Source organism: Rhinatrema bivittatum, chromosome 10, assembly GCF_901001135.1.
Source record: "Rhinatrema bivittatum chromosome 10, aRhiBiv1.1, whole genome shotgun sequence".
In the NCBI taxonomy this organism is placed as follows: Eukaryota; Metazoa; Chordata; class Amphibia; order Gymnophiona; family Rhinatrematidae; genus Rhinatrema; species Rhinatrema bivittatum.
Genome location: NC_042624.1, coordinates 21,731,142 through 21,746,497, shown reverse-complemented (window position 1 = coordinate 21,746,497; position 15,356 = coordinate 21,731,142). Strand labels below are relative to the sequence as shown.

At 43.3% G+C, this 15,356-nt stretch overlaps 1 protein-coding gene across 6 annotated transcripts in view; it reads left to right on the top strand.

Annotated features, from left to right (window-relative positions):
- TMCO1 (transmembrane and coiled-coil domains 1) overlaps window positions 1-15,356 on the top strand; it is a 526,809-nt gene that overhangs the window by 137,854 nt on the left and 373,599 nt on the right. For 5 of the 6 annotated variants that reach the window (XM_029617467.1, XM_029617468.1, XM_029617471.1 and 2 more), the window contains one exon: window positions 9,608-9,685. The exons of the other annotated variant lie outside the window; for it this stretch is intronic. In XM_029617467.1, coding sequence (XP_029473327.1) covers window positions 9,608-9,685 — 78 coding nt within the window. The remainder of the gene's footprint in view (window positions 1-9,607; window positions 9,686-15,356) is intronic. 6 annotated transcript variants of the gene reach the window in all.

The window sequence follows — 15,356 nt, the reverse complement described above, 5'->3', positions numbered from 1 at the left end:
TGATTAATTTCTTCGTCTCCCTCTGTTCTACCAAATATTCTTCTTTATGCTCCTCCCTTTGGGATCTTTTATATTTCTTGAACGCTGTTCTTTTAGCCTTTATTTTATCAGCCACCTCCTTTGAGAACCAGATAGGTTTCATTTTTCTTTTGCTTTTCTTTACTTTTCTAACATATAGAGTAGTTGCCTTGGTAATTGCTCCTTTTAGATTGGTCCACTGCTGATCCACATCTCTCTCATTCTCCCAGCCTTTTAGTTCTTCCTCCAGGTACTTCCCCATTTCATCAAAGTCCGTGTTTTTGAACTGCAAAACTTGGGTCTTTGTGTTTCTTTTCTGTATCCTTTTTGTGATATTAAACCATACCGTTTGATGATCACTGGTGCTGAGGTGTGCGCCCACCTGGACATCAGAGACATTATCTCCATTATTGAGCGCTAAGTCGAGTACAGCTCCCTCTCTTGTGGGTTCCATCACCATACTCCACCCTCGGGCACATCCTTACATCTCCCTGATGCTCACAGACCGGAGTCCCCCCTGGAATCGGAAGACGAGTGGAGGGGGTGTTTTCCTATTCCCCTTCATCTTCTTTCTCATGTCAGGTCTTCTCAGATCTTTCTTCAGTCTCCAGATAAAAATGCGCCTCACCTCAGCTACAGGAACCATTAGCGAAGCGCCAAAGAATTAGAGAACCTGTGGAGATACATAAGCAGCAGCCTACAGCACCAGATGCTGACCTACTGTTAGCAGCAATTCCACATCACCCCAAGGACCTACACAAATACCTATTCACTCACAGATACCAGAAGGGACGCAACAGGCCATCGTCCAATTATCATCGGCCTTTTTGGGTTTCCTAGCCTCCCTACAGTTGGAATACCTCAATCCTCCACCAATTCTGGCCAGTCCTGGTGAAAACTCTCCACAGCTACCACAGCCTTCACCGGACATATCACCATTACTCCCACAGCCTACACCTACAAAGGTGCCTTCATTGGTAACTCAGCATTCACCCCAGCGTACGCTGCCTATGCCTACCAACTCCCCTCAATTGCCTAAACAACCAGATTCCATTCTATCATCTTCAGGCTCCTGTACGGGGTATTCGTCGGACCTGCCAATAGGTCCCCAAGACCTTACTCTCCACCGGAGGACCTTTCATACCCCAAATTTATAGTCAGTGGGCTCTGTCCTCAATGTGGAAGTCCACAAAATGCCAGACCCGAGATCAGAAACGATGGGACTCTTGAAGAAATTTTGATCTCCCATCAGATCCAACAGCGCTCCCATCGCATCAAGTTTTAGATGCAATACTTGCAAAATCCTAGGAAACACCATACTCAATCACTCCAGTATCTAGTAAAATGGACATGAAATTCAGAATGCAACAATCTACATTCTGTTCATCACCTCAGCTACCTTACACATCTATAGTGGTGGAGTTGGCCATGCAACGTGCGAAAAAGACCAAATTACACTCCAGTAAGCCACCTAGAAAGGATAATAAATACCTTGATGACTTTGGGAAGAAGATCTTCCAATCATCAATGTTGGGAGCACGAATATATCAATATCAATTTTATATTGTCCAATATTTGTATGAATCGCTACAGCAACTAAAGGGACTCCTTCCAGATACAGATCCCACGACTCCACCACCACAACCATTACAAGACATGGAGGAGGGCATTCGACTCCTCCTGAGAACTGTTTCAAGACATTTTCAAAAGCTTTCGCGTCTACTATAGTGGCCAGACGTTTGGCTTGACGCCGGGCTAGTGCCATAAGAGAATGACGTACATGACAAGTTAGCTAACCTTCCTGCCGAGGAGACAACCTTTTTGGTAGTCGTCTCCCAAGAAACAGTTGCTCAATTAAAGGAGCAGAATGTGGCAGTTCAAGCCTTGACATCTTCCAATACATATGGTGCCTTCTCTCACTGATTCTTTGCACCTGCTCGTTGTGCATCATACCTCAGACGGCCGTTCAGGGACTATCCTTCTTATAGACCACTCCTTATCCTCAACCACCTCGACAATCATCCCAACACCAACAACATCGAGGTAGGCCACGCACACAACGTCAACAAAGACAACCACACTCCACTGCCTCGAAAGCCTCAACCTCTTTAACTCCAGCAAGGCCACCACTCCCCTGGCTATGGGAGGGAGAATCATGGCATTCAGTCAAGCCTGGTCACAAATCACAACTGATCACTGGGTTCTAGAAATAGTTCATCAAGGCTATCAACTACACTTCCTCTCCAGACCTTCTCTGCCACATCTCATTCCAAGAACAAGCATGTGTTCCAATCATCTTCAGTTAACCGAAGAGATAACCCTTCAACATCAACAAGCAATTTGAGTCTTACCCTTAACTCCAGAATACAGGTTTTTATTCCCCTTACTTCTTAATCCCCCAAAAATTGGGAGTTCTGTGCTCGATTTTGGACATACGTGAGTTAAACAAACATCTAGTCAGAGAGAAATTAAAAATGGTGTCCCTGAAAACAATTCTTCCCCTTCTTCAACCCAATGATTGGATGTGCTCACTAGACTTGAAGGATGCTTACACTCCTATTCCATTGCACCCCTCTTCATGGCAATACATCTGAAAAACAAGAAATAACATTACCAATACAAGGTTCTCTCCTTCGGCCTCTCAGCAACCCCTCGTGTATTCACGAAATGCATGGCAGTGGTGGTGGCCCACCTTCGAAAGCTGGGAATCCAATTATTTCCCTATCTAGATGACTAGCTCCTTGTAGCCTCAGATTGAGTCACCCTCCTATCCCACCTGCAACAGACCATTTCGTGTCTTCAAGACCTAGGCCTCATTATCAATTACGAAAAGTCGAACCTACAACCCTCCCGCACTCTTCATTTCATAGGAGCACTGTTGGACACGACCAAAAGCAGAGCTTTTCTTTCCAGAGACTGAAGGTTACTGCTCCAGATGCTTACCAAATACCTACAGTCTACGGCAAGACCAACGCCAGATGCTATCGGTATTGGGTCATATGGCGGCAGCCATTCACATGGTTCTGAACACCCATCTTCACATTCGCCGACTACAATGGGGACTAAAGCGCCAGTGGTCACAACACTCTCAACCCTTGTCTCGGAAAATCAGCTTGACTCCAGACATGATCATAGACCTGAATTGTGCTTCTAAGGGGCACACTTTTCACAATACCACCTCACAACATTGTTCTCACAATAGACACATCCCACAAAGGATGGGGAGCTCACCTCGACCACCTACAAATGCAGAGCTTATGGACCCCTCGTGAACAGTCATATCAGATCAATCTTCTCGAACTAAGAGCAATTCGATATGCCCTCAAAATCTTTCTTGCAAACGTGCAAGGAAGAAGAGTCATGATATACACGGACAATCAAGTAGCCATGTTTTATATCAAACAAGGAGGGTCAGGTTCATGGATACTCTGCAGGGAAGCACTTCTCATATGGGATTGGGCGACTCGTCATGCAATCCATCTACAAGCGCGACATATCTTCCCGGTATAGCCAACACTCGGGCGGACAGATTAAGTCGAATATTTCACCCTCATGAGTGGTCTCTAAACCAGCAAGTGGCCGACAACATTTTCAATCGATGGGGCGCACACCGTCCATGGATCTCTTTGCCATGGAACACAACAGGAAAGTACCTCAGGTTCTGCTCATTGTTTCCCAGTCATCTCTGCATGGCTCAAGATGCCTTCTTACGTCCGTGGTCAGGAAGCCTCATGTATGCATTTCCACCGATCCCACTTATAGCACGCCTGCTCCAGAAATGCATAGCCGAGACGGCAGACCTCATCCTCATCGTCCCAGCATGAGCAAGGCAACCTTGATACACGTACCTCCGCCTATCAATCGATACCCCCATTCCGTTGGGTCATAAAGATGGTCTACTATCCCAAGAGCCCTTCTCCACCCCATGCAAGACTCGCTCCACCTGACAGCGTGGAGAGTGAACGGGCGTTACTGACGGATCAAGAGATATCAAAAGAAACCCAAAACATTTTGCTTGCTGCCAGAAAGCCATCTACCAGGAAAGCATACCAATTGAAATGGAAGCATCATGAGTCCTGGTGTGCCACTAATCACTACGATCCCTTTGACTGCGCTCCAGTAGACCTACTAGATTACCTATTCACTTTATACTCGGCGAGGCTAGTGGCTATCTCTGTCCAAGTACACCTAAGTGCCATTGCAGCCTACCACAGGCCACTCCAAGGCCACCCAATATCCCAACACCCACTGGTTTCTAGATTCATTAGGGGCCTCTACCATCTCCGACTCCCAATATCCAAACCTCCAGTGGCCTGGAATCTCAACCTAATTCTAGAGCAATTAATGCTCCCTCCATTCGAACCGATGGACTCGGCACATGTGAAATAGCTCACATGGAAAGTGGTGTTCCTCATTGCTGTAACCTCAGCTTGCTGAGTCAGTGAACTACAAGCACTTGTATATTATGAGCCTTACCTTCAGTTCTTCCACCACAAGGCAGTGCTACGGACTCATCCATTCTTCCTTCCGAAGATGGTCTCAACCTTTCACATCAACCAGTCCATAGAACTCCCTACATTTTTTCCAAAACCACACCACAATGAGCGAGAGAAGTTACTCCACACTCTGGACTGTAAAAGGGCTCTAGCCTACTAGAAGACTAGGATGCAATCGAACTCAAGACCATCCCAACTATTCCTCTCCTTTAACCCGAATGCCCCTGGCCTGCCAGTGGCGAAATGGACAATTTCTAGCTGGATAGCACAATGCATTCAGTTCTGTTACAACAAGAGGGACATAGCACTGCAGATTAAACCAAATGCTCATCAACTGCGAGCAATCTCCACCTCATTGGCCCGCCTACGTCATGTTCCACCTCTTGACATCTGTAATGCGGCCACCTGGCCATCTCTACATACTTTCACATCCCATTACTGTTTAGACCAGCAAACATCTCAAGATGCCAAGCTGGGATGAACGGTCTTAGATACTTTAGCTTTATATATTTCAAATCGGCTGTCCACACCAGGTAATTCATGCAAAAAAAAAATAAATATCACTTACCATGACTGGGAGCTTGGGACTCCCATGACATCATGGCTAATTCAGCCCTGCTATCAACGAGAAAAAGCAAGTTTGCTTACCATAAACAGTGTTTCCATAGATAGCAGGATGAATTAGCCATGCTGACCCGCCCACCTCCCTGGACAGCCTTCCTTACTGCTATAATACAGACTGAGGAGATTCTGCCTTCCTGCACGAGAACACATGTGCAGCTGCACAGAGCTAAGCTCTGTATTAGCTTTGAAAAGCTCTGCCTCTGACGCTTGACTGACAGTCCCATGACAGCATGGCTAATTCATACTGCTATCTATGGAAATACCGTTTACGGTAAGCAAACGTGCTTTTCTTTTTTTAGAATGGTTTTATTGCTACTGATTTTATATTTTATATTTCTTGATTTGTTTTGTAAGGGTGGGTGATGTTTCTTTTTTTTCTTTGTTACACTGCATACAGAGACTCTGGCTTAGTGCGGTTTCCAATTCAGTTTTTGTCTGCATGCTTCTAGTTATGCGTTTTGGTCTCTTTATTCTTTGTTAGGTGAGGATCAGGACATGTGATTCAGGTGAGGTTTTCTGCTGGCATGTAGTTTCTGTGTATGGCTCTATAGCAGCCTGACTTGATCCGTTTTCCTAATAGCAGATGTATTGGTGTCTTAAGGCCTGGTGTAATATTTTCAGTGTTGCCTGGAAATTGGTGCTGTTTTGGTGTGGGATGTTTACTATTTATGCAATTTCTGTTCAGACAGAATACCTATCTTTTCCTTGTGTCATTCTTAACAATAAAAATAATAACGACCTTTATTTTTTATTTCCGCCATGAATTGTAATGAGCAGTGTGTCACATGTGAGCATGGTCTGTCAGGTGCGTCATGATGGGAAAAAGGTTGAGAACCACTGGTTTAGACAAGTGGTATTTCTCAACAAAGTATAATCTTTTCTTGTTGGTCACTGTACGGACATGGCAGTTTGTGGCATTCTCAAGTTCAAAACACCAACCTGCCTGTTTAGTGTGTAGAAGCAGGGCATAGGGTTAGAATGGGTGAAAGAGACAGCATTGGGTGCAAGGTCAGTAACTCGGTTAAGGATTGAGGATTCATGAAAGGAACTGGAATAAATCCAGAGCCATCTGACTTCAAATGGTAGCATAGCCAGCATCTGAAAAAGTCAGAGGCTCCTGCAATGTCTTGGTATGAGCCAGGTAAGTCTTCACGTGTAGTCCCAAATATGGCCATGCTACTGTGGAGTCAGACAAATCAGAAGAGGAAGCAGTACCATGTTGCTGGAGGGCCAGAATAAGTCTTTAAGTGATGTCAAAGGCACAGTGACACAAATTCAATGATTAGATGCTTCTGGTTAACTCAGCATTGTAGGCTTTCTTACAGTGTGTGAAAGATGTACCCACATGTGATGTTCTGCTATCACAGCAGAATGTGAATTTAACAGTACCTGAATGCGCCCCTTTTCAGCTGAGGCCAGGGAATTGTTTTGCTGAAAAATCTTCAGAAAACCAAAATCAACAGCGTGAAAGTATCTGAGCTCCTGTAAAAAACTGCCCTGCTTTTGTTAAACTAAACTGCATCCACCTACGTGCAAAAGTTGTGTTTAGGCCTGGGTTAAATCCCGAATTAGATAGGAAAGAGGTTAAGTGGTATATTTCTTTATGACCTACTAAACGATCTCGCCACTTAGCCCACAATTTAAGAACCCCTTGAGTAAAGGAAGTAAGAGTTTTGCTTATTACCTTCCGCAATTCCTTACTCCAAAGCCGCGCAGTTAGGGACATATCCCCAGACACTTGCTGCTCAATTGCAATCCAAGGCTTAATTTCACCCCTACTATGCCAGCTGACCACTACCCCCAGCGTGATTGCGGTGTAGTACCAGCATAGGTTAGGGATATTAAGTCCACCTCGAGCTTTATCCCGATAGAGGATGTGACGTGAAACCCTCGGAGGCTTGCGCTTCCATATAAAACGGAAAAGTTTTCTTTGCCATATTCTCATAGCCCCCTCTGGGACTGCTACTGGTAGGGTCTGGAACATATAGCAAAATCTAGGCAGGACATTCATCTTGATGGCCGCTACCCTTCCAGACCAAGATAGATCATACCGTTCCCATTTATCCAAATCCTGTTGTATATGAGACAGCAGTGTATCATAGTTTAGATGGTACAGGTCTTCCATACTAGCCCCAATTTTGACCCCCAGGTATTTGACATAGTCCTTAGCTATACGTAAGGGTAAACTGTTCCCCACTTCCGTGAATTGAGTCAATGGCATAGAAACATTAAGTAGCTCTGATTTATCAGCGTTAATTTTGAACCCTGACAATTTCCCAAACTTGATTTGTTCTCCCAGTAAGGCTTGTAGTGAGGGTCCCGGATTTGTTATAGTAAAAAGGAGATCATCAGCGAACAGCGAGATCTTATAATCTACCTCGCCTATCTGTATACCGTTTACACCCATATGTCTGCGGACTAACTCCGCAAAGGGCTATAGTGAGAGGGCAAACAGAAGAGGCGATAACGGGCAGCCCTGTCGCGTGCCCCGCTTAACTTCAAATGGATCCGAGTATGCCCCGTTTATTTTTATCCTGGCATGTGGTTGACCGTACAATTTCTGGACCCAGTTGAGTGCGGATTCAATCACGTCAGACAAATGGGTACTATACATCATACGAGAAGGCTACTCTCTGGATTTTCGCAGCATACCTCGGGACAAATTTATGATATTACCCTGTCATTCCCACCTCAGGAGATTGTCAGTGGAATTCACACTGAGAAGACTACTCAGTTCAAGACCCAATGTCTATAAACTATAAAGCACAGGAATACATGGGTTGCTACTAGGAACTGTTAGATTCGCATGTATATGTTTATAAATAGTCGTCATGGGCAACACCCATGAAGAAGCCTCTGAGGTGAAACAAAGGCCTTCATAGGGTTGTATTTACAGACATTGAAGGCATTACACTTTATCAGTGCAAGAATTTTGCTCCTTGAAAACGCATTAGTATTATCTTTCTGACTTGTGTTTGTGCTAATGAAGCTTTGAAAGACATTTAATTAAGCTGCTCATTTCCTTTTAGGAGGGGAGAATTGAAAGACATTTAAGCAATTTTTTTCCTTGTAGCAGGGATAATTGTCAAATGTTAAACCATCTAAAGCTGTTATTTTGACTGTAGTTTATAGGCAGGAGGTTCTCTATGAATAAGCTTTCTAATTTGGATAACTGTTCTTGGTTAAATATCAAACTATCTAAAGTTGTCATTTTGACTGCTGTCTTTATGCAGGAGAATTTTCTTTATGAATAAGCTTTCTGATTTGAATAACTTTATGGGCATGTTTGGTATGTATAGATGTAGGAATGCATGGGTGAATGATTTTTTTTTATTGGAGATACAAAGGAATGTTTTGTGCAATATATGATTTTTGATTAGGGTACTTAGTATAAGATGATCTTTCTATTGTAAAATAAACTTCATGATGGATGATTGTAAACAATATTTTTCATTGATATAAATAAAGGTTTTTGTTTTTTTTTTATGTCATTAAAAGGTGCAATATTTTTTAAGCAGGCAGAAGAATTAAGTTTATAATCTTCTGTAAGAGGTACAATTTTTTCTTATTGATTATATATACATATCACAAACAAGTATACAGGTGAAGCACTAATGCAACAATTTAGATATATATAGTTTGTCTGGGGCTTGATTAAGTTGTGAATTTTGGATGTTTTTCTGGTGTTGCACTGGCGAATTACCTCAACGCATCAGGAGTTAAAGACAATGTTCCCAGAGCTCACCCTGTAAAACAATTGCTAGTAGTACCGTAATTTTGTTATGGGTTTGACAGTTTGGTGTTGATTGAAAATATTATTACCCTTAACATAAGGCTTGGGGGTAACCGGCATAGAGCAGCATTTGCTGCCACATCCAGTTTGCTGGGCAGACTGGATGTAGCATCTGTTCTTCCTTTGACTGTTACTATGATAAGGGCAGAGTCAATCCCTTGTTTTATCTAAATCTCTAATTCTTGCTATGGAATCTCTTATTTGGGATAAGTCTATAAATCAAAGAATGTGCTTAGGGATAGGTGGGAGGTGGAGTGGATTGGAGGGAAAGAAAGATACTAAAGAAAAATTACCCAACTTTCTGGGTTTTTTTTTTACCAATCAGTTGACCATATGAAAGAAAATTTATCCCAAAATCTTTTCTGTCCACCTAAGTTTAAGCCACAAAATTACCCAGGAAAGCAATACTTAATGACCTCCCTTCAGTCACCAGCAAAACCACTACCTGCTCTTAGTACTCCTTCAGGATTTTTAACCTATTCCTATTCTAGCCATAAGGATCTTTTTAAGGGATAGAATAAAGTCTATTCATCCCTCTTTTCCGTTTGCTGAGCACATTTTCCTTGGATAACGTTTCTTCAGTGTGCCTTAGTAGTTCAGCACAGAGGTCACACTTTGAGTTTTAATGCCTGTTATGTAACAGTATTTACTAGAGGATCTTTAAATGTGATTCCAGGGATTACATGGGTGCTGGTTTACAGGACGGACAAGTATAAGAAGTTAAAGACAGAAGTGGAAAAACAGAGCAAGAAATGTAAGTATTACCCATTCTTCACCATATCCAGTACTTAAAAATTCTTTCTGCTCTGGACCAGCCAGGATTCAGATGTGCACTTGATGCACATTTTTATAGGACTTATACTGGACTTACCTGCCAGTTTCTAGAACTCTGCCTGGCAATAAAAAGCCAATAATTTTCTGGTTCTGTGAGGAGCAACTCAACTTCACTGTTTCCAGTTATTTTTGAATCTAAAACATTTTTATTGAACAATATAAGAAATAAAACATTATAACCAAATACAGTAAACAGTTCAACAAATGGAATGCTATATATATATATATATATATATATATATATGTATAGTCTGTGTTATTTATTTATGTGGAATAGTCCCAATAGCATTTTAAGTAAATAGATGAAATAAATATCCTAAAAAGAAATAAAGAATAACATAGGAACGAACAAATATTCAGATCATACATAGTAGTCACTCTCAATGGAAGTACCATTGTATAAAGGAAAAAGAAAAGAGAAAACAAAAACACCCTTGTCCCACCCGGACCCTATGTTTTATCCAAAAACTCTGTATAGAAAAAAAAATAGTGAACATTGATTTAAAAAACAAAAAAGAGACATTATTTATTTTAAAAGTAAAATTAATTTCTTGATTTTTTCCACCATATATTTTCACCTTTGAAGCCTTATTTGTTCTCCCAGACTTTTTCATGAGATGTTTTAATGCTTTTTCTTAGGTGTACTATTTTATCTTTTACTATTATATTTTGTCTGGTCACCATTTAATATTGCATGTGTTTCATTTGTCATCCACTTAGAATGGTATAAAATCTTTAGCATCATAGCCATATTAGTCTGATGTAGCAAAAATGGCAGGAGTTGGGTGGCACCTTATAGACTAAACAGTTTATTGAAGCTTTCGAGGACAGAGTCCACTTTGTCAGTTGGCACTTCTACCAGCAGATGGAGACTGAGTAAGAAGCTGACGTCATGGATATATAGTCCTGCCCCGACATCAGCCTGTCAGTATTCTCTGTCTCCAGCAGATGGTGGACATGCATTTCCCTACTGGGGATTGCCTGTTAAAAAAAAAAATTAGGGGTTGCTAGCCGAGAGATGCTTGGTGGTGAAGGCTTTCACCTTTTACCCCCGTCGCTGGGACCTGTTCCTGCTCTTAGCCAGGGAGGGCTGAGTTCAGGTAAAAGATTTTACTTCATATAAGAAAAAAAAACTTTTAGTGAGGATTCTTTATTTATTTCATTTAACAGCTTTTCTATACCGACATTAAAATACACATCATATCGGTTTACATAATAAATAGGTAGAAAATACAAATAACAGGGGGGGGGTGGTGAGGGAGAACTAAGAACGAGGGGTCGGAGTGGTGACCCCAAACTAAGATAGAAAAGGAGAGAAGGCGAGAGGAACAGTAACAAGGTTAATTAAATGTGTAGGAACACATAATATACATAATATACAAATGGAGCCAGGAATCGTGTCTTCCTCCTTTGCCTTCGGCTTCTCCCGCTCACATCTCTGGGGAGTTCAGTAAGGTATGGAGGCAGCTCAGGCACAACAGATTGAGCAGCCTTTTGGCTAGGCCCTGCTTTCAGGCTGTTTCTTCCTAGGGAGTGTTAGGCTGCGGCAGGTAATTTGTTCATTTTTGAGTGTGTTGTCGGTGCATGTGAGCTCACCTCTTTCTGTGTCTAGATCCGCTTCTCCTGTTGATCGTGTGTTGCAGAACATTTTTTCTGGATGCACATTTTGTGTGACTAGTCTGGGCACGTGTTGCTGGGTGTCCTTTCTGGATGCACATTTTGTTTTTGTCTAGTCTGGGTGCGGTTTTTATGTACGTTTTTTTCTAGATGCACATTTTGTATGTCTAGGTGGGTGCATGTCTGCAAGTGTATATTGAGCGCATACCAGCCATGGCTCCAAAGTCAAAAAAGTCTAAACGCTTAGCTATTTGTGCTGTTTGTACATCAGGACGATATAGCCGGAGCTTTCTGTAAGCCTATGTCAGCACTGCCTGGATGCTCATGAGGATTTGCCTCTTACTGATTTTGCCAATACTGGTCCAACCCCACGATCTGAGGGGAGTGATATTGGAGTTGATCCTCTTACTGAGTCGTCTTTAGGTGAGACTTGCTCTCAGGATGTTAGGTTCAGGCCTATGGGGCCTAGTATGAAGCCATCTTCCTTTTCTTGGGTGGAATTCTTCCAGGGACTACACACCTTTCTACAGGGATGTCCGTCTGAGTCTGCAATATCTGCACCTTTAGGTTCATGTGCTCAAAGTTCCCCTGTGCCACCACAGGCAAACATCGTGGCTCAGCACTTCCTGAAAATGTTCGAATGGATGTGGATCAAGAAGACAGTGATAATGATTGTGTTAGCTCCTCTATTCAGGAAGGGGAGATTCCCCCAGATTTGGAGCCACATAGGACTTTTCTCCATTTCTTTTCACAGAGATGAGTTGCCGAACCTGATCTCTCAGACATTGAAGATCCTCAGAATGGCTAACAGTGACTTTGGGTGTGCAGAAGGACTCCTTATTGGTCACCCTAAGCAAGGCTTCATGTTTCTTTTGCCTCCTGAATGCGATTCAGGAGTTAATTGACCTTGAATGGAGTGCACCAGATGCAAGCTTTAAAGGGGGAGCTGCAGGCCAGAGAACAGTTGTGTTTCCCACTGAGCGAGCCACCATCCTGGTGGAAGGAGGAGCAGATTTTAAGGATGCAAAGGGAGATCACGTGATGTGGTGAGCACGAACAGACATGCTTTGGCAGGGCTCCGGGTGCCGCGCTCCATTTCTTTATAAATTTCGGAGGAAACTCCTCTAAACTTTGGAAAAAGACAGGCGAGCATCAAGTTTATCGTGACTTACATGCAGTTATCGCCCTCCGGAATGCCCATTAGGACAGGCAAGAAAAAGAGGGATAAAACCAAGGCTGCGGATCCTAAAATGGTGACTGCACCCGAGACACAGAATGGGGATGATGGTACAGCGAGCATGGCCGACAATCTAAAGGAGATCATTATAGAAGCCCTAGATCTAAAGCTAGCTTCTATATCAACACAGCTATCTGAGGTCCACTCTGCTTTAGCAGAGCTCAACCCGAGATTTGAGCAATTGGAAGGCAGAATAGCACTCCTGGAAGACGACAGCCTAGCTACTGCTTCTAAGATGCTAGCCCTAGAGAAAACTATTGTGGCCCAAACGACAAAACTGGAGGATTTGGAAAACCAGGCGAGAAGATCGAATATTCGCCTCATGGGGCTGCCAGAAACGTTAGACGACAGGCAACTAGGCACTTTTTTAGTAAAGTGGTTGCCCAAATCCCTACATCTCCCTGAATTACAAGCCTTACTTTGTATAGAAAGGGCTCATTGACTCAGAGAGTGGAGAGATGGGGACACAAGGCCGAGACTAGTGATAATGAAGGTGCTCAACTTCACACATAAGCAAACTATCATGCAAGCCTATCGGAAGACCCCAGACCTCACTTATAACACGGCAAAAATTTGCATCTTCCAAGATTATTCAGCTCAGGTGTCCGCATCGAGAAGGAAGTTCTCTCCGATGTGCTCAGCACTATTCGCCAGACAAATGAAGTTTTCGCTGCAGTTTCCAGCGTGTGACACAAAGACACATTAAATGACACAAAGATCAAATTAAATTCTTCGAAACAGATGAAGATGTGCAGAAATACCTTGATCAAAACATTGAGTAGAAAGAGATGGACCAGGAACTCTGCTAACTGCTCAGTCGCAATGATGTCAAATAGATATGGATATGTTAGGTTTCAATCCCGCTGTTCATTTACTAGCAGCCCGTGACTCGGAACGGCATTCTAATGTCCTGCGGCGACCCCATTGCAGTGTTTATTACACTTACCTCTTTCCCATGTAATTTACGGAGTGGTTCTGCAAAGCATGGTGCACTTAATAGTGCCCGTGCATTCCCATTCCGAGACAAGGGTCAGAAGGCTGGAGGACGCCACACGGCGAAGTCAGCTGCTGGGATAATAGAGGCATTGTAATGAAATATTGACTCTGAGATAATGGGGGCACGAGAGCCCGAAATTGCACTCCTGATCAAGGGGGCGCTTTCATCTGGAAGGGAAACGGATTTTGTTTTGCCACCAAAGAGAAATATTTCCTTTCCTATGTGCCACTTAAGCAGTGCTAGGCATGGACAACATTGGTGGTAACTGCACGCTTGTCTCACCATGAGCCGTATGGACTAACTAATGTTTTACAATAGCAGCAGAGGCGCAAACATATCAGGACAATAATATTGCTTAACACAAAACGGGTCAAGCGGTCTAGTATACATAAGTGTCCAACCAGCGGGAGGAAACACGACTGATGTTTATTTTATGTGGTTTTTTTCTTGTTCAATTGTTGGGAACATAAATAGGAATATCAGAGGTCAGGATGCTAAAAGAAATACCTCAAAATGAACAATCTCACATTATACAATTCTTGCCCAGGAATCATATGTAGCAGGTCAGGACATGTTACACACCACGAGACATAAAATGGCGGCCTAGCGTTTCAGTCCACCATGGAAAACAGACAGATATTTTCAACAGAGACTGTGCTGGGACCATTTGAGGACGGGTCAGATCCTTAACGCCTATCCGCTTTGTCGATCCAAGAGTTTGAAATACCAGTTCTGGCAGGGAAGAAGTTGACGCCTTGAAGAGATTTGCAACACACTTTCCTCGTCAAGAGGCGTGGAGGTGCCATTTGCCTGGGATACGGAATGCACTACTGCAGTAGTCATAACGGCCCTATTGCTTTTATTTTTCAGAGGGGCTAATCGAAGTTGGACCTTTTTTTTTTGTTGTTTTTGGCTTTTATATTAACTTTACATGAACAATTGGGAGGGAGGGAGAGGGGCACAGCACCCGCCCATATCAGACGTGATCTTATACCCCATTTTAGGTGTCTAAATTTGTAATTTTTGGTTAAGGGTCAGCTAGGGAGAGAAAGGGGGAAGGGGAGAGAGGGGGTGGAGAAGAGGGGGGAAGAGAGGGCAAGGGTTAGGGAATGAGGGAAAAGAGGGCAGGATGGGGGGAATGCGGGGAGAAATAGGGATGGGGGGAGGGGACTTCTCACGCCATGCAAGAACCCAGTGAGTTTTTCTTTCTTGCTCAGCATTTCCATCAGAAGAGATCCATGAGGCACGAAAGTATAGAATCCTTGGTGGGGTTACCTAGTAACAGTATTAGGGGACAAGAGGATCTAGAAGCCCTGGTTTCTATTGTATGTCGGGAAAAATTACTGAACAGGATTGGAGTGCGAGTGACTGTTGGGGGGAGCATATTCAGGGCTGGGCCTACTGACGATTTCCAGAGATTCCGTCCCTTTACTATGTCTGTCCTTTCGCCCCAGGAGCTCTCGGAAGGATGCGGGCTCCAGAAATGGAACCCCCTCGATCTCCTCAATGAAGATTTGCGGGCTTGCCTGTTGGTGCAGAGATATGTGGCTACCTATCTAGCTTTTATCACAGGTAGGTCCATGTTACATCGGATCAATGGATCCTCGAAGTGGTTCGGGATGGATATGCTCTACAATTTCTTTGCATTTCTCCAGTTGCCTTTATATCTGTTGCGACCGACGCTGCCCGACGTCTCCACTCCACCCACCTTACCGCACTGGCGACTCCCTCCAGGGTTGA